The sequence below is a fragment of the Ixodes scapularis genome, unplaced genomic scaffold (assembly GCF_016920785.2).
Source record: "Ixodes scapularis isolate PalLabHiFi unplaced genomic scaffold, ASM1692078v2 PGA_scaffold24__2_contigs__length_7659602, whole genome shotgun sequence".
NCBI lineage: Eukaryota > Metazoa > Arthropoda > Arachnida > Ixodida > Ixodidae > Ixodes > Ixodes scapularis.
In genome coordinates this window covers 3,956,461-3,976,355 of record NW_024609851.1, presented here as the reverse complement: position 1 = coordinate 3,976,355, position 19,895 = coordinate 3,956,461, and the positions used below count along the sequence as shown (strand labels likewise).

The window sequence follows — 19,895 nt, the reverse complement described above, 5'->3', positions numbered from 1 at the left end:
GTACATTCTTTCACGCGGTCGCGTATTCTGCGAGAGAGATTCGAGCTGAATAAGTAGATTGAGGCAACAAAGATGGACAAAGTTTTAAAGTTCTGTCAAAAATATCGGCTCACCAACGCCGCGCGTTTACGCAAAACAACAACCAAAAAGGTGTTAGTTTTAGTTGCAGCATAAGCGCACGTCAGCGCACTTAAAATATAAATAAAATTACTTGCATTACGCGGACGATCTAAAATCGATGAACCGGCGCTCCCGGCCTTGCGGAAACATTGGCTGCCACAGATGAAACGCTAGGCGTGCCCACGCCGCCGATCTGTACGTTCAGTATCAAACGGGCTCCGGAGAGCCGTTTGATTAAACCGGTACAGTTTGCAACATGGTCACCGGTTTGAGCAAACATGCGACAACTTTGCCCAAACGAGTCGCCCATTTGCCCAGACGAGCGACCCATTTGCCCAGACTAGCGACCCGTTTGACAAAGGAGTGACCTGTTTGTCCAAATAGGTGACCGTTATGGCTCATACGGGAGACCCCTTTGAGCCATACGGGCGACCCCTTTGACAAACTGGTGACCGGTATGGTTAAACTGTTACCGGTATGAACCCGCTTATTATTATATAGGCGCCAAATGGTTTTTTTCAGTAGGGCAGCCATCTTCTAAACCACTTGGAGCGCCTCAAGCTCCTTCCACTATCCCAGCAGGGGTTCCGACGTTCTCACTCTTGCGAGACCGCCCTAGCAACTGTGTCTCACTACGTTAGTGACAATATGGACGGCTTCCTTCCCACCGACGTGGTCCAGCTGGACTACAGCAGCGCTTTTGACACGCTGGGCCACGACTGGCTTAGTAGGAAGTTGTCGGATTGCGCGGTAGGAGGTAGCTTGTTGCATTGGATTGATGTGTCCCTCGCTGATCGCAGTTTTCCCGTAAGGCACAAGGGTGCTGTATCGCATACCCTTTCAGCTCCCTCGGGTGCCCCTCAAGGGTCCGTTCTTGGCCCAACACTCTTAAATGTGTATGCTCGTGACATTCCGCCAGTCCGACATGCTCCTCACCATCCAATACGCCGACGACACTACTTTGGCGATGTGCATACGCTCCTCCGATGATCTTGCCGCCATTCAAGCTCACCTGGACAAGCTGGCTGTCTGGTGTGCCACTAACCATCTCCGTGTCAGCCACGACAAGTGTGCCGTGATGCGGTTCAGTTCGGCCAGGAAGGTCCAGACGCCACGCTACATGCTTGGAAGGCTCCCTCTTCCACCTGTACAGGAGCTCAACATCTTGGGTGTATCATTCACGCCCTCACTCGATTTCAGCTGCAATGTGGCTAAAGTGGTGAGCAGGTCTCGCAGGGTACTGGGATTGGCGTCTCGATTTTTCCGGCGTTTTGGACGGGAGACCCTGAAAACACTGTATACGGCTCTGGTACTTCCTCGACTGCAGTACTGTTCTTCAATATGGAGCCCTCATCAGATACACCTCACTGAGCGCCTAGAATATGTGCAGCGCGGCGCGACTCGAACCTTGTCCCGCCACGACCATTTTTCTGACTACGATGGACGCCTGCGGTCTCTTGGCTGGCACCGCCTGAGCCACCGACGAACAGTGGCGCGTCTCCGACTTGTTGCAGTTGCCGCTGGCCCTTCGCTGGCCGGCTCCTACCTAGCATCAGTTCCCCGTATCTCTAGCCGGACAAGCTGTCCTATCCCTCTCCGCGCCCGCACCCGGCGACAGGAAGCTTCATTGTTCCCCGCCGCGGTGAGCTCATACATGTCATTACCTGAGCGCACGCGCCAGCCCCTGCCGGGGACTGGGGACGAACTCCGCGACTTCAGCAGGACTGTGTCGCGTGCCCTCCGAGCTCAATAACTTTGTGCACCTACCATTTTTTCCTCCCTTTGATTTCTACATTCATCATCATCATTTCACCTGTTAACACACAGCCGAGGAGGCAGCCAGCACTTGGTTGTACGGGTTTCTGCCTTTTGGCTGCCTCAGGCACTCGGCTGTGTGGAAGTTGTGCCAGTAAACACCTTGAATCTTGAACCTTCTCCAATTTTCGGTCTGTTTGAAATTTGTGCAAAAGTACCTCCGGATTGCGCAGCGGGTTGTTTGAGCAGCCCACAGCGCTACAAGTTGTACTCGGCATCATTCGAGGACCAGCTGGGCAATCTTGGGCGCACCGAGTTTTTCGCTAAAACAAGTCATGGAGTCCTCACACGCACATAAACAAAAGGCTATACCGAAGCTACACGGGCTACAAATAAAAGCAACGAATAAACACACCAATCACAAGCCGAAGTAGCGGTGGTAGCGGTTCAAGAAAGCGCACTCCGCGCAACGCCCGGACCAGAAAAAAAAAATCAGAATGATACTGACGTCACGGCCCAATGTTGCTTTAGCGATCAGCAACCCGCTGTCCGTCCGCTAAGGAACTGTGGCTCGCGGCGGGTCGCATTTTTTTTTTATCGGCGTTAGTTGAGAATGAGGTGTCCCCTGGACGTAATATTTTGGGTGGGGTCGTATTTTGTGTCGCTACAGCAATACCAGTAATTTATTTTATTTTGAGTTTTGGCCGGAGTTGCTCTTTAAACTAGCTTCTTCCAGTTTACTTTAAGAAAAATTTGACGTTTTGCAGGCACTGTTAAGCTGTCCATCAGTTGTGCCGTGCCCCGCGTTCGCCGTGATCAAGCCAATCTTCTACATGTTCATAAACGTCGCCATTGAAGGGTGTCGGTGTATGTGTAGCGACAGGCAGGAAAACAAGGAAGAGGTTACCGGAGTTTGCGAGGACTGGCTGTTCATGGGCGACTGGGTTTTATTGGATGGTTCTGGCAGTTGACTAAAGTGCGGAGGATATCTGGATTCGACGGCTTCTTTGATTTTTGGGTAATTCGAAGATTGGTCTTCTGGCCGGTCTAGGTATAGGACTCGTTTGACGACTCCCCGGAGGGGTGTTGAAGATGGGCAATCTTTACCCCGCAGATCCCCCAAACTGTCCCGACCGACAGAAGATGAGTCGACGAATGTTCAGAAACTAAACGTTTACTTCGGCGAACTTGTGCCGAAAACGAATATACAAAGAGTTAGTGTCGCAGGCGTCAAAGATCGGCCGGCAAAGCAGTACGATCGAGCGCTAGAGCGAGACTGACTCCGGCTCGCCACACGCTTTTGTAACCTTCTGATTTTCTAAAACATTCGGCGTAGAACTTTTGGTTCGTAGAACATTCGCAACTTCGTCGCGCAATGATTTCTAACTTACAAGAACGCTAAATTAAAGAAAATATTAAATAAAAGAACATTCCGCTCCTTGGAATCGAACCTAGAAACTCCGCGCGACAGCCCACCACAGTAAACATTCGGCCACGCACACGCGCTCGCTTGGAGACGCGGGTGGCAATATTTCCCAACGAAGAAGAAGGCGAACATTAGCTTAAAAAAAATGTTGACGCCTGTTGGCGCGTTTGTTCCGCGGTGGTGACATCGGGAGGCGCGAAGTGGCGAAGGAAAGAACACGACGAGGACAGTGCTGCTGGTAACCCTTTTCGTGTCTGTGAATTTTCCTTACGTAGCCAATAAATTGCGTGTTTAAACAGTACATTCGGCGGTGTGCAACTAACAGAACGACATAGAATCTTCGTCCGCAAAAGACCTCCTGAAGGGAGGTCAGGACATTGACACATATTACCTCGGACATTAAGTCATCGAACGCTCCCATGTCCGTCGACATGGATGAAGCTCAGGCAAGCACAAGGACGATCATCAAAGAGGGCTATGAGATTCCACCCATACACTGCACCGCTAAAACAATGAGCAGTTCCTCATCGACAATCGTGTCTACTAACGACGAGTTGCACTCCAACGACTTCGACTACAAGGTCGTTCATGTCAAGAAAAGACGAAAGACAAGCCAGAGTTGTGCATCGCACTCTAAAGAGAAAACCAACCTACAAGTCGCACTCACCGTACTGTACATGCCAACTAACACCAGCAAGGTTGCATCGCTCAGCAAATTTAAACTGACTGACTACCTGGACAACGTCACACCATACATAGTTAGTGTAGTTCGTATCAACAAAGCTCGTAATATCGCTGCGGTTGACGTTAAAAAGCCTTCACTCAAAGCCGAACTCCTGAAGCTAACCAAGCTATGCGCATTGCCGGTGCGTGCTTTTCTACCTAGCGACCGCACTAATTGCTATGGTGTCCTTCGAGATATCGACCCTGACTGCACAGAGACCGACATAAAAACGCGACTACAGTCAACCGCCTCCATAACGGAAGTGATGCGCCTTGGCAAGGCATCACCCGTTGTGCGAGTGTCGTTCGTAACAAAAGTAGCTCCTCAACATGTCAATGTCGGTCTTTTAAGAACGGAAGTAATTCCCTACCGAGCACGCCCCTTGCAGTGCTACGGGTGTCACAAATTCGGCCATATCGCAGCTGCCAGCGCAGAACAAACCCAGTTATGTTCTTGGCGTGGACAATGCCACAAAGACAAGTGCGAAGCCAACCCTTGCTGCGCCAACTGTCACGGAAATCACTCCTCCAACGCACCTGAGTGCCCAGTGAGGGCAAGGGAGGCAGAAGTAGCGAGGTACAAGTTAGAGCACAACACCACATTTCGTGAGGAAGAAAGTGCTGTGCATGCAAAAAGACAGGCAAACAAAACAACGGATTCAAACAACATACAAGAATCTAGCGCCTCTGCCAACAATACTCTGCCTCTGACTGCTGAAGACTTTCCCCCTCTCGAAGGCGTAGAGAGCACGCCTGCAAATCTGGCCACCGCTAAACCTACCGCAACAACTACAGTGCCAGCTTCTAGGAAACCTTCGTTTTGGGGCAAACCACACATCAAAAATATCACTTCACATAAGACATCTAACGTGCACATGACGGGACCCAACGAAAAAAGCGGAAAAAAGACTGACTCTGTGTTTAAAGACATAATCCCACTTATGTTCACTGCTCTTCGCAAGATACTGGCCACAACGTCACAGACATCAACACTTCATCACGTGATCAAAGCCGTTCTCACATTAGAACCCATTATTGCAATGCTATGCTAGAGCGTTTCCAAGAAAGCCTTACTTGTCAGTACAGATATTTTCTTCACTGTAACTCGAAAGCTAAATGACATCGAATAGATGATCCAGATCACAATGAAGCTGAGTCTGTTGCAATAGAGTGGAACGAACCCTGTTCATCACAAACCCTCTACAAATTTATAAGGTATACGCTTCGTAAAACGCTCTCATTAGATAATTTAAGGCACAAACACCTCATACACCAGTATGAATCACAGGTCTCAATGCTGCAGGACAGCAATTTTCCACCATTCGCCTGCCCACACCAGCTCATCCACGATGGGAGACATTAATAGGAGGACCACCAAGCATTTTCAACCCCTCTCCTGCTCAGTTTTTCAATGGAACTGTAACGGATTGAGAACGCGACTCATGAGCTCCGCAAACACCTATTGGACAACGCTTACAATGCAGTAGCTCTCCAAGAACCAAAAATGTCAGCCGGCGACATGCGCATTGCGGATCATGTAGTATATGCCAGCAAACCACATGTGGCAAGAAGGTTTCCGCGGGCAGCACTACTAGTGCGTCGAGAGTTGCCAGAAAGTGAGGTGGACCTCAATGATTTATGCACTGAAAGTGCGGAGTTTGTGGCGGTGACGGTGGAATGGAGAAGACGTCCACTCACCATCGTCTCGGCATAGGTGGCCCCTAACGCATCCTGGGACACCCATGTACTTGCGGACATTCGAGTTCGAGCCAAGGGAGACCAGATACTAGCCGGAGACATCAATGCGCACTCGCAGTCTTGGGGGGACAAGCAAGACTCCCCACGGGGACGGGAGCTACAGGCAACCGTTGAAGCACTTACCAGAGGAACATCACAAGTGGGAGCCAGACGTTTATCCGCCCTGGAGTGACGGGAAGCGTGATTGATCTCACCTTCACAACTTAGTCCCTGAGGCTCAGTGCAACCCCTCAGGTGGACAGCTGGGGGAGTGATCACCTTCCAATTGTCATTGGAATACCGCCGAAAGTCCCCCTTAGGACTTGCCAGATAGTCGACTGGGATCACTACAAGATACTGCTTAGAGAAGCACTTGAAGGGGAATTTCCTTTCAATTCAGAAACACTGTCGCGCGTCCTCAAAGAACCCACCCGTGAAGTCAGCGTGCCATTAACACGTCCTAACCCTGACCTCGAATGGCTTAAACTCCGAGTGAGAAGACGGCGAGGCCAGTGAAAGTCATGGGTCACCGAAAAACCGGACGATATCCTGGCCTATAGGCGACTGGATGCAAGATTTGGGAAACACAGAAAGAAACTGGCGTGCCGACAATGGCGTCTCAAGTGTATTACTCTAGACAGGCCATCCGGAGGAAGCCAGGCTCGGAGGATGTCGAGAAGACTGGCGGGCCGCCCGATTCCCCGAAACCTAGTCCTTGGAATGGCCGTGGCCATGAACCTCCGACCAACAGACATGGTAGAACTCCTCGCGGATACTTTCACTAAAGTTCCGCTGGTACCGACAGTGGGCCGCCCCCCGAGAATTGGGACAAGTTCCGTCATACCACGGCACCTCTGATGCAACAACCGGACACCGACTTTACTCTGCACGAGCTGCAGTACGTCCTTGATTCCCTTCCAAGACACCGCGCGTCACCAGGACCGGATGGAGTCACCAACCAGGCCCTGAGAAACGTCAACGAGTCGGCACTCCCAGCGATGTTAGCTCTCATGAACAAAGTCTGGAGGACAGCTGCGCTGCCAGACGCCTGGAGTTGAGCAACAACGATACCACTGCTGAAGCCCGGCAAGCCCCAAGACCAGCTAAGCTCATACAGGCCTATCTCCTTGACATCATGCCTCAGGAAAGCGATGGAGCGTATGGTGCTACGCCGTCTTGTTTACCACCTAGAAGGGGCAAGGGCTTTACCGGACTGTTTTTTTCGGGATTCAGCCATCGGAGCACAGTAGATGCAATGGGAGATATCGTCAGCTCACTGGAAGTGGCAAAAGCGCAGGAATGGTCTGCGGTGGCCGTCTTTCTGGACGTCCGCAAAGCCTTTGATGCCCTCCCTCACAAAACCGTCATTTCAGCTCTACGCCGTTTCGGGGTGAACGGACGTCCACTGAAATACATTTGTGCGTTTCTTAGTGAACGCACTATCTGTGTAAAGGCAGACAACGCGGTGAGTTACCCCCGGAAAATCATCCGAGGATTTCCCAAAGGGAGCGTTGTCAGCCCGCTACTCTTTGCTATGGCCATCGCGTCACTCCCAGCGGCGGCAAGGGTGGGAGAAGAGCCGGCGTACCCTATCAGCATGGCCGTCTATGCAGACGACGTGGCACTCTAGTTCACTGCCCCCAGCTACAGAAGGCAACGTATGGTATGCGCTCTCCAGCGATCCCTGACAAATGCAGTGTATCGTCTCCACCAACTGGGCTTGGCAATATCATCCGAAAAAACGATTGCGCTGTGCTACGCTCCAAAGAGGCCAAGCAAGTTCATGACCACACTACGCATTGCGGACACTCCAGGGAAACTGGTGGAAACGGCCACATATCTTGGCGTCACGTTGGACTCGAGGCTATCCTGGGGCCCAGCAATGAGGGAAGTGCTTCAAAAGATGCGAACCCATACAAACATCCTCCGAATTCTCGGCAGAACTACTTGGGAACCTCATTTCACATGATGGTGCAACTGTATAGGGGGCTCATCCTGGCCCGCCCATTGTACGCCCTACCTTTCGCCGCACTCAGTGCCAACCAGCTCAAAAACCTTGACCAAGCGCAACGCGTGGCACTCAGGATTTGCCTCGGAGTTTCCCGCACAGCCTCGTCTCGACATACGCTCACAGAATCCAGGATTAACTCTGTAGAGGACATCATGCAAGAACGAGCTCTGGGTCATCTGACTCGAATGAGCAACTGCGACTCGACCATCATGCTCCTAATGAGGATCGCTGAGCGCGCTGAATCAAGACTAGGAGCGCACCTCGGCATTCTTGGTGACATAGCTGGCACACCAGGACCACTCTCCCCACTCCCAGAGCTGCACAAAGATCCCCACCCCCTGCGGATCGGCCTTCATATCCCTGCACTGCGGTCCAAGAAGAACGTAGCAGTGGTCGTAACAAGGCAGCTCACGGAAGATCACTTAGTTACCCAGTACGATGGGTAAACCCGAGTGTACACCGACGGATAAGTGGACCCCTCGGGAGGCACAGCTACAGCAGCGGCTTTCTTCGAGGCAGCAGCTGCTGGTACCATTGAGCGCCTGGATCACCAGGCATCCTCCACCACGGCAGAGCTAGCAGCCATACGGCTCGCCCTCTTTGGTATCCGGACAGGCTACACACAGGCTTTACGCTGCGTCATCCTGAGCGACTCAAGATCAGCCCTTAAGCTGCTATCTAGGCACGAACGGGAAACGCCCCTGGCCCGTTCAATCGCGGAGGATGCGGTCGAGCTTCAGCAAGAAGGCAACGACATAGCCTTCCAATGGCTCCCGAGCTACTGTGGCATTAGAGGCAATGAAGTCGTTGATTTTCTAGCGGTGCGGGCTCACAAGGACTTGGAGAGCCCGCTTTCAACCGTTCCCCGCTTCTCAGACGCCAAGCTCCTTGTGAGAAGAGCCATCGCCCTACAGCACCCGGACTCCGTAGTGGTGGCGGGTGCCTTCCCAGCTTGGGTACCGCGTGGCTTCGACCGCCAAACTGCCGCAGTAATGCACAAATTACGGAACGGAAGCGCCTTCACCCCGGCGTGGATAAGTCGCTTTAGACTCAATGTTGACCCCATATGCCAGACCTGCGAGGAAACGGCCGACGCCGAACATCTCCTGCACTGCAGTGATCACGAAGAGGAGCGCACCAACCTCCGTGATGCTTTTTCCCGCCTAGGGCTACCTAATACCAACTTGGAAGAACTCCTGCGTCCAAGAGCCTCACGCTTCTACGGACAAGGCACTCAAGTGTGTATTCAGCTTCCTGAGGAGCGCGGAACTCCTCGAGATCCTCTAAGACTTCCAAGAGATCTGGGTTGCTTGCGGCTCCTGGGGCTCCTAGAGATCTTACATCCAGAGGTTTCCGGGAGTTCCAGGAGTCGCGATTCTGTACCGAAAGCCGTAGGAAAGTAAACATTCTGAAGAAATCCTCTTCCCCCTCCCACTCTCCCCTCCTCTATCTCTTTTTTACCTTAATCCCCTTTTCTATCGACAGTGACAAGTGCGCCCAGAGCGTAACTAACAACAACGTCGATTTCCTAATAAACATCGCTTCAACAACAAGAGACGAAGCCGCCTTAAGCGCCAGTCACCGGTCGACTGGTCGCCAGTCTTCCAAAGCCCTGGCCGGTGCTCAAATAAACTATTTTTCGTGTGCGTTTTCTTAAAAAAAGCACTTTCTTGTTGTCTTTCTTATGTTTTTTTTTTAATCATCTTTTGACCAGCCTTTGCTTTCTATCACCTTTTTAACTCAGGCGTTCAAGCAAGGTGTTCAGGCATGCGGTATGGGTAGTTTGCCATTTCTATCTGGATGTGCATCATACAGGCTGCGGTCGTGTTTAAAAAATGCGTGACGCCCGCTAAAGACTCCAGGCTTACTGCACTTGCTATATATATTATATACGTTCGTTATAATGCCGCCATACTCTGGCAGAATAGACTTCTACTCTCTAAACAACTAAGTCTAAATTGTTTTATTGTGTAGTTAGCGAGTACACACTAAACATCATTAGACCCTTCAAGGTGTAAATGTCTTGTCCTATAACTAACACCCTCTTTGGTGTAGCAAAACGCCTAAGAGAAGGGCGTTATTTCTAACACCCCTAAATGAAGGCGTTATTCAGAGCTCCCTTAAATTAAGGTGTGATTTCACAGTACACCGTTTTATTAGGGTTTTATGACGTCACAGTACGCCCTCTAAATTGGGTGTACCACTGCCAGAAAGGAAAGTAAAAACAAAATAAAAACGCAATGAGCAACACGCATAAGATAGGGTGTAATGAGCCAAAAGACTGCACGAAGAAATGACTGCGAATAAGTCCAACCATTTCTGGTTCGATTTTTATTTTTCGATCAAGATTCTGCTAGGTTCTTCTAAATTCTCTATACACGATTGCAAGCAGATCATCTGGCCGGAGCCATGTCTTTGCTTCTGCGGGCACGTGCGTGCAATTACAGGCTTGCCAAAAGGAAAAAAACTACGTTCACGTGCACATCATCAAGCTTGGTGAAGGCAAGACTGAAATAAATTGTTTCCTTTTATCCTCGAAATTTCACTACGAACAAGACGCTTCTGAGCCAGTGGCGGTCCGTGCGAGTATACTTGGGCCAGACTAGGACCAGTGCGCGTCTGTAAAGTCATGAACATTCCAGCCTGATAATATTTCACAACCCCTTTAAGTTGTACAACCGAAACCCCTAGTTAAATCTTTAACTTTATTTCCGTGCAGTATTTATTCTTTCTAGCACTGGTGACGTAACCAAAACTTGACAGGCCAATAGAGACGGAACGACCGGGAATTACTTGGGACGCAAGCGACAGTTCATGTTTGTAAACAATAAAATGGTCTATTGAGACGGAAGCTGGACTACTATCAGAAGTATGCTTGAAGAGTACTTAAAAATAAGGCAGCGATCTTACGTAACTCGTGATAGACGCATAATCCCGATTCGGGCAGCACAGAAGAATTCGCAAACACAATGCCGGGGATGAAGGCGGTTGCTCACATTCAACGGAAGTCTCGCGGACAGCAATGAGCAGCTCGTTTTCGTGATAGATGCACACTCTGATTCGGGCCGCACAAAACGTGAAAGCAATGTCGAGGATGAAGGCGGTTGATCACAATCAACGGAAGTTTCGCGTCCGCCGATGAGCAGCTATTTGTCGTTATGCGTTCTGGAAACAGAGCACAATAAGTCTGTAGACCCTGACAAAATAAATGGCCTTTACGAAAAAGTTAGAATGGATGTATTCCTTGCCGTTCACGATAAAAACAATGGTCGCGAAATAGAACTCGTCAGGACTTGTTTGCACGAAAAAAAGAACACTGACGGACGCTTTTCGGAGACCGGACCTACGTGGTCCCTTGAACTCACGATAACCTGGCAAACGGCGAAGGCTATGACCCCAGTGAGCCGATCAGCGCGCCAAAGCGAGTCGCGTGAAAAATTTTTGTCCAGGCGTTTTTGTCCTACGGAGAGCGGCCACGTGCTTCGCTCCACACCTCTGATTCGCTAGAAGTGGCCTTCGCACTCGCTCACAGTCACACGAAGACACAAAAGAAGGTAAGGAGGCTTATCAGAAGAGGAGGTCAAAGGGGGGACGACAAAGCAGCTAATCTCCCACTACTGCCTCCTGCGCTGCACAGAGAGGGTCGCTTTGCGTGGGGGACCTTGGAATGGTTGTTGTTCGGGTGGCGGTTCCCTTTCCAAAAGTGTGGAGCCGGGGAGTGACTTAAGCTGTCTGGGTAGAACTCATTGATCGTCTTGTTTATGCGTTTGAGTTTCCTTTTTCCATTTCTCTTTGTTCTCCATGTGTTTCGAAGTGTATTTATTGGTGTACTCAAATCATTACATTTCAGCTGCTTTTCAGATTTTGTTGTCTTCATTTGTCTTTTATTGTTCCCCATCTCAGGGTCTACAAGATTTCGATTCATTACCAGCTCGCCTGGACTCTATCACTGCTTACGTGAGGACTAGCTTCATGTAGCAGCGCGCTTGCTGTAATGAGGGACGCGAAATCACAAAATCAATACATAAAACAAATTCGAACGCCGTCGAAGCACAGGTGAAAGCTAACACGCTGAGAGCATGTAACAAGAAACGCGGCTTCACGCGTTCCAAAAAAAAAAAAAAAAAAAAAAAAAAAAAAAAACGAAGGAGCGTCGGGGCGTTAGATATTTTATTGTCAAAACGCAGAGATAAGAGTCGCGTACTCTAACGGGCTTGTCATAAATCCCACACTTTCGATTGTCTTGTGGCATTCTTTCTTCAGAACTACGCAGAAAGATAAAATCTCAATGAAGGTGATATAACTATTGCGAGGCCCAGTCAGGTGAGTTTGTACTACCCGGAAAGAGGACGCCACAGTTTGTTCAAACTTCAGCGCAAGAGGTCTTTCTCGGGCTAAAAGCAAGCAGATTCCGTTTTGCTTAGTTTTGTTTTGTTTTCCTTTTTTTAACGTCGTATTTTAGGCGATTATAAATACAAATAACTCGCCGGAATAGCCGATTCACATAGGGCACTTTCAACATTCAACCAAAAACGGCGTCGCGTACGGTACGTCGGGATGGCATCGCCGCGACCGATCGCACTCGCTAAGTATTTGCTGATCTGAAATGGTATTTCCACAATTTTTTCGATTAGGTCCAATATTGGCGCAATACGGTGTTTCGCCTGAGCTGTATGTTTACACGTCTTCGTTCACGATTTGCGAGCGGAGATGATATTTGTAATCGAAGTTGAACTGATAGAACTGATTCACGCGCGAGACGTAATTTTCGGCAAATGTCGGTAATGTCGGCTGATGTTGCAAAAACTATTCTGTAGCACTTCGAAATCATACGCGCCTTCGTGTGGCGATTAATTATACTCAATGTTTGTACCACCGCAAATCAGCAACACTTTCACCAAAGCAATAAACATGAACGGCTATGAAATCATTGGTGTATTCGACACCATCAAAATCGCGCCTCTTCCAAACCATGTGAATGAAGGGCGTAAAATCCGCCTATACACCCTATTTACACGATTTGAGAAACCGTCGCTAAAAGTGGGGCATAGAAAGGGAGTGTAAGGGGTGTAAGACGTCAGTACATCCTTATTACATCCGCTGATATTGAGAGATCATGTAATAAGGGTGGAAAAAGGGTGCTGTTCCTGACTTGAACCTTTCTTACACAATTTTTACACGATTAGGGTGTGACAATGTCTAGCGTTTACGGTGCGTGCTACCGACACTGCGTCACAGGGCCTGCTGGCTGAATGACCTCGCAGGTGAGCACTGTGATTTGGTACTGTTTCCAACCGCTTGTATAAAATGGTCTTTGCATAAACAATCGAAGATCACAAAAAGAAATTATTCATATATTTGTTATGCTGTCCTCCTTTCCACAGCACGGCTTCTGATGACCTAGTTATTTTTAATGCAAATGACTCCATGTTAAACTCACCTTTCCTTCTTAACGACTGGGAGTTGTTAACCTCATTTTAAAGAACCGGTTTGAACTTGTTCGCTCTTGGAGGAACCGGAAAGTGAACAGTTGATTCAAAATGATCACTGACCCAGATCAAAACCGGAACAAAATGCAAAGCTACTCAGCCTGAACCGAACCTGAGCACTGGCGGTTCGTCTCCCTGCTTTTAAACCAGCTGATCATCTAGTATTTTCGTGAAACACAACTGAGGGATTGGATCGAATATGCCAAGAAACTGCAAGAATCGTACAGCAAAGGAAAAAGTTTACGTGTTAAGGCAGCTTTCATAATATGGTCCCACAGTTTCTAGCGCTGGAGTCATATACCCCAGGCAGCACAAAACGTCGTGGAGACGTCGAGAAAAAGTCCCGGACGTCCGTGACGTCCCGCATGACATCGATCACGTTTTTTCGACGTTGAGGTGACGTCTTTATATAACGTTCCATTAGAGTCCAATCAGTGACGTTGTGACGACGTTGTATTTCAACTCAAACGTCGTCAACGTTCCCACGACGTCGATGCACGACGTTCTCACAACGTCCAACGCTCACGTTTCTTTGACGTTGAACTGAAGTTCATAAATGACGTCCCATTATTGTCCTGTCCGTGACGTGCTGGCGACGTCACGTTTCAACTTTAACGTCGTCATCGTCGCCACGACGTCAAGACAAAACGTTTTAGCAACGTCGAACACTCACGTGTCTTCAAAGTTAAAATAAAGTCCAGGGTGACGTTACATTATTGCCCCGTCAGTGACGTTTCAGCGACGTCGCGTTCACACCTAAATGTCGTAAACGTCATACAAGACGTGCTGGCAACATCGACCATTCACGTTTTGTTCGACGTTTTTAGATTTTCCAGCTCAATCTCCAGCCGCAGAATCACTGTGGTCAAGGTGACAGTGCTCAAGAGCCGCAAACAAAACTTAATTTTTGAGAGGTTGAGAGGTTTAATTATTTATACATTAATTTGCGTATTTCAAAATGCTATTAATTGCACATCGATTACACTAAAGAGGGCATTTACAAAACTCAATGTAAACGGAAGAAAAAAATAATGTGAAAGCATGTTGGGAATATCATTCCTTTTAGATTTGCTTGTTATAATTCTGGTTTGTTTAAAATATTGTTACGGGTTTAATTTGCGAAGCCCATGGCGTCTAGAACGGATCGAATTGTGCAATTCTTGCATTTTCCACGCGCGTTGTCGTTTTCCATGGGTCCTGGGCCCTGGCACGCGCCTCAGGGGCGCCGCTACACTATCCCCTCTCCAGGTGATTTCAGGCCGGCATCCTTTCCTAGGAGCATCCATACTGCTCCGCGACCACCCGAGATTGTTTTAAGGATCGTCAATTTCTCTTCGTATTTGTAACCCATGCTCACCTGCGCACAACCAAAAAATTCGCATCAACATCACAGTTCATTCATAACACCAACTTCCAGCGCCTTAGCGCTTTCGGTAGATCGGGGCGCAAAATCTTGTCACGTGACTGTCAATACAGATCTGGCTTTCGTTGCCACTGGTGACGTACCCAAACGAAAATCGCATGCCAGCACACACTATACCAGAGCACAACTTCACTGCACACTTGCGCATTTTTGGAATTGACTCAAAAAGAAAAGCCCGGCAATGACGCAATCCGGTAGATACTGTCAACGGCTTGTGGAAATTGACATTCCTGATGCCAACCCCTGAATGGCCCAGATGACGGTCCAAAAAGCGTTCAAGCCCAGTCCGCACTTACGCGCCGAAAAAAAAAACACACAAAAAAAGAAAGAAAAAAAAAGAAAAAAAAAAACCAGCCGGCACGGCGCGAGAGAGAGGGGGAAAGGTAGGCAGAGGAGATGCCAGTGGCATCTCCATAGAGCCCCATGCGATGCGTCGGGAAACTCGGCAAGAAGAGGGCGAGAGAGAAAAGTGGGGGAAGATAGCGACGGACGAACTATTGACAAGTCTAAGTTCCGGGTGGACGTATTTTTTCAGTCGTTGCCAAAATATTTCACTGAATGTTCTGTTCTTCGAATTGGCTCAGAGAGAACAGCTCTGGGACCCGGTCCAGCTTTTTCCGAAAGCCAGTCACTAGCACCGGCCGTCACGTCTACGGGTCTACGAGGCAGGATGCTATGTCGCCGTGATTTTTTTTCGAGTCTGCATACAGTATAAGAGCTGCGATTGGATGAGTCGTTCATGTCGCCCCTATGAAGAAGTCGGTGATCGCCAAAAACGCCGTCGTATTCAGTCACGACTCGAGGACCTTTTTCAAGGCCATAACGCTTCACACGTTGAATCGTACTGCTGCTTGGATCAAGGTGCCTGTGAGGATATGAATGACGCCTCCCAGAAGACAAGTGGCAGTGCACATAACGGCGCGTCAAGTCCAGTCTCCGATCAAGAGCCTTCAGACGCCTCCGACGGTCCCAATCAAGAACGATCAGCGGACGGTATCACCCTTCTAAAACCATTCCCGTGCACGCAGCGAGAGTACCAGCTACGCGCAATGGGGCGGCTAAAGCACGCGCGTCAGCGCATTAATCAGAAGGAGAACGAGGTAAGCGGTGGAAAATTCCGCGCTGCGTGACATTGTCTCTTGTTCATTTATTTACGTGAATTTGTTCTTTTATATCTTTGAGGCTGGCACATCCAGGGACGTGTTTTGGAGGCGCTCTGTATTGTATCTCGTGTCGGAAAATGCTCAAATAAACAGTTCGTACCAAACTTGTGTTTTAGCTACTTCCTTCGTACTTGCATGATAACAACTTGCCTTCGCAATAATACTAAAAAAATACTTTATTTGTGTGTGTGTGTGGGGGGGGGACACAACGTTTTCCCACGACGGCTAGGGAACGTAATTTGGAAAGGTTTCTCGACGTTCTGTCAACGTCGTTGGTAGTCCGGATGTCGTAAACACACGTACCATAAACGTCGAGGGAGGACGCAACGGCCTACTGAGACGTGCATATGACGTGCAACAAACGTCATTTGGAACGTCCCCTCGACCTTCTGTGAACCTTTCCTCGCGGACATTTAAAGGTTTCATCGACGTCGAAGGAAGGTAACGTCCGGACCTTCGACGTTTTACGACGTCACGTTACAGACGCCTTCGACGTTCTTTCGACGTTTTCTTCACGTTTATGTGCTGCTTGGGACCGATTACGCTTTCTCGGTGCTTTTCTGTTAAGCGCACTGCACGGGGATTGGGGGCAGATGCACGTAGTGTGACTTCTAACAGCGCACTAGACGTGCGTTGTGAAGGTAAACAAAGCAGATAGAGCTTCTTGTGCCACGCACAAAATGGACCGTTTAAGGGGAAAGCATTAGCTGTCCCATGGAGAGAAGCCGGTGTTTATCTGTAGCAGAGAAACGAAACTTAAATTTATATTGGCTGCGACGCGCCATGTGGCTCCATAGCAACGGCGTCATCATTTTAAAAAAGCTGGGCAACGATTTTAACGTTTAAAAAATTAGACCCTTAAACTTTGGACATTTTTCCTTTTGTCACAAAGGACAGAAAACACATCTCCTTCGAAATATTGCAATTCCGCCGCGTAATCGCGAGAGCAAAAATTATAATATTTCCAGACCTGCAGCCACAAGCGGTGGCCATGAGAACCACGTGGCGTGACGTCCAAGGGGGACTTTAAAAAAAATATAGCAAGTTGTACAAATCCCGGCTCCATAAAACCAACATTTTATATAAATCTTGTTCTGTCATAATTATAAATGCGTTAAAAGCCTGATATCATCGACAAAGTGTTTACTATACGGAGTTTCACTGGCGAGATCTATCCGACGTCAACAAAACCGTCAGCGCTATCTTCTACCGCGAACACCCGGCAAAAGCCGGAGGGGGACCGAGGGAGAGCCAGACGGGGATGGCCACACCCGGACGAGCACTTTGGCACATTCACCTTTCGCCTTGTTGATCGAGCTGTATATACAAATGGTCACGTGATCGCGAACGGGTGAGTTCTCGTTGCTCACTGATAGCTCAAGAGAAAGAGCTTCACCGGAACTCCGCGAGAGGTGCCGACAACCTTAATTTTCAACATTTGTTAAAATAAAATCTAGGACACGCAGGCGAAGCGGTTTTCATTCTTTACTCCAAAAAGTTCGAGACACCAACTTGCAAATTATTTAAGCAAAGCACTAAAATCGTGGCACTGCTCCTTTAGGAAGTCAGCCGAACTGCTGGTGGCGCAGCAGGATGAAGGAAGGGGGGAAAGGGGGGGAGGGACACGCGTACGCACTGGCCTGACGTTAGGCCTAGCGTTCAGCTTATCGTTACGCTTTGAGGACAAACTTCTTCAACCGAAACGCACAGCTGTTGACGTGAGGGGAAGGCAAGGGTATGCGCTGATCTCACGTTAGGCCTAACGTTACGCTTTGAGATCGCCAACCAATAACTGCAGCTAGGGTGATGATGTTGATGAAAGGGCACCTAATTTCAGCTAGCACCGTGCCGAGCTTTGTACTCCTGGCTCCGCGCCGAGCATTGCACTCGCGGCGTCTCGCCGAGCTTCGCACTCCCGCCACTGCTTCACCCAGCGGCGCGACTGTTACCAGCGAGCCGGGGCGGTCTCCGCGGCGCACCACCGCACACCCCTGGCGGCGGTGCGGCCGCTTCTGCTCCTGTCGGCGCCGAGAATGCTCTCGCATTCAGAAGTCATAAAAAGAGCTTACGTGCGTTTGGAAGTGTTTAGGGCGTTATTAAAAAAAAATAAAAATAAATAAAAACCACTAACCCTGCATCTGGAGAAGGTATATGATCCGTTTTGCGAAGAATATCGGTGATTTTAATTTTTGGCGTCTGTTGCCACTCTCCAGCGTTTTACGCTTGATCGTCCCAAGCAGCGCAGATGCGGCCGATCATTGGCCCATGGTTTGCGATGGTCCTTCGGCCAGTGGCCAGTCATCGGCCAATGAGTGGCCTTTCTCTGGCCATTGGCAAATGGCAACTGGCCACCAGCGATCGCTCAAGCATTAGCCAATAAGAGGCCACTCTTTGGCCGTTGGCCAAAAAACCATCGCCAACCATTCGCCAATGCTTGGCCAAATTTCGTGCTGCTTGGGGTGGGGTAGATATCTGGAGTAATACCAAGAGTGCGAAGTGCTTTGTGCGACAACTTTTCGGCCAAGTAAATTGGGCGATTTCAAGAAGCCTTTCGTACTTTTCCAGTCATCTCCGCGTTTGATGACGTCAGCAGCTTTATGCTACTTTCTTCGAGTAACACAATTTGGCTGTCGATAGCCATTTTTTACGTTTAGCAATTAAAGGAATGGATTGGTGGATTTCAGCAATTCCAGTAGGGGGAAATAACAGTGTCTCCATTCTGAGGAGGGAAAACGAATGGAATTATCAGAAAAGTGAAAGACGTTTACAATTTTTATTAACTCCGAATTAGAGCGACGCTCTTGAGGAGGAGGAGGGGAGTTTATAGAGTCAAGGGTATGCCCTTCTTCCCCCTCGTGTCCCTTCCCTCATCCCCTTCTGGTCTGCTTTCATTCAGCGGGAAAGGTTCTCTAAATATCTTGCTAAATTCACTGAAAATGCCTCCGCTACATTTAACGTGGAAATTTGTAAATTTAGCGGGGAAATGTTCGCACTAAATATAGCGGGAAAACATTAACAAAATTTGCTCGCTAAACTTAGCGGCAAAATTTTGCGCTAAATGTCCCGCTACATTTGACACGGAAAAAATACAGTGGGAAAATATTTCGATAATGCTACGCGCGGCCACGCCTGCTTGCATTATTCCCGTAAGGCAGCCAGCGCCGTTGCACCGACGCCGACGGCGACGGCGACGCCGGGGAACACCGAAATTGGCACCTCAGAGCAATGCTCTAAAACTCCAATTTCCCGGAATGTAGCTGCAATGGAATTGGGGTTCCCTTCCTGGAACGCTGATGTCCACCTACCATAATGCAAAGTGTCGTGACGGAGGCGACCAATATTGAAAGCGTACTGCATGGACGAGCCACCCAATACCAGCTGCTGCCTGGCGTCGTGGTATCCTCGTCCTCAAGTCGCTACCTGAACACTACTACCACGAACATACATGAGATCATCCGGGACGTCATCCGAGAGGAGCTCCGAAAACAGCTCTCTGCTGCTGCGAGAGCGGTGTCGCTTTCAGTCGCCAAGACCGCAGGTTACGAGGTCCACCGTGCCTTCCAGCCGTAAACTCCCGATAACGTGCCAGCCACCGTGGAACCGACGCTGTCCTACGCCGCAATGGTCCTCCGATCACCGCCCCCTGCTTCAACGTATGTGGCGCCTCCTCGTCATGAAGATCCAGCACCGCAGTACTCCCGGGTCGCTAAACTCGTCAAGCACAATTTTGTGCTCGAAGTTTGCAAAACGCGCTAATCGGACTCTCGCGACGCTGACGTCGCGCCGAGCGAAGTGTCAATCATTCGAACGCTCATTTCTTTGAGAGAGGCAGAATGCAGCAAAGTTCATGGAGGCGCGCGTGCGGCGCGTGAGGGGCGCGAGGAGCCCGCTCATTGAACGGCTTCGCCGATGACGTAGCACCCATTTGTCCCCACATCCCTGCGCCAAGTTAAAATTAATGCTTGGCAGATTGTCCCTAGGCGTTCTGCTGACGCTCAAAATCCCTCTGAAGTTTGTGTAAAAAAAAAAAAAAAACCTCGTTTGTCGA

General features: G+C 49.3%; 1 protein-coding gene across 1 annotated transcript; it reads left to right on the top strand.

The window, feature by feature from the left end:
- The first annotated feature begins 1,012 nt into the window (after positions 1 to 1,012).
- Positions 1,013 to 1,873, top strand: LOC115322418. The gene has a single exon (XM_040212108.1). The coding sequence runs from the start codon at positions 1,013 to 1,015 to the stop codon at positions 1,871 to 1,873; it is 861 nt and encodes a 286-aa protein (XP_040068042.1).
- The last annotated feature ends 18,022 nt before the right edge of the window (positions 1,874 to 19,895 follow it).

Coding starts and splice junctions, on each gene's coding strand:
- LOC115322418 (XM_040212108.1), top strand. CDS start 1,013: ATGTGTATGCTCGTGACATTCCGCCAGTCCGACATGCTCCTCACCATC.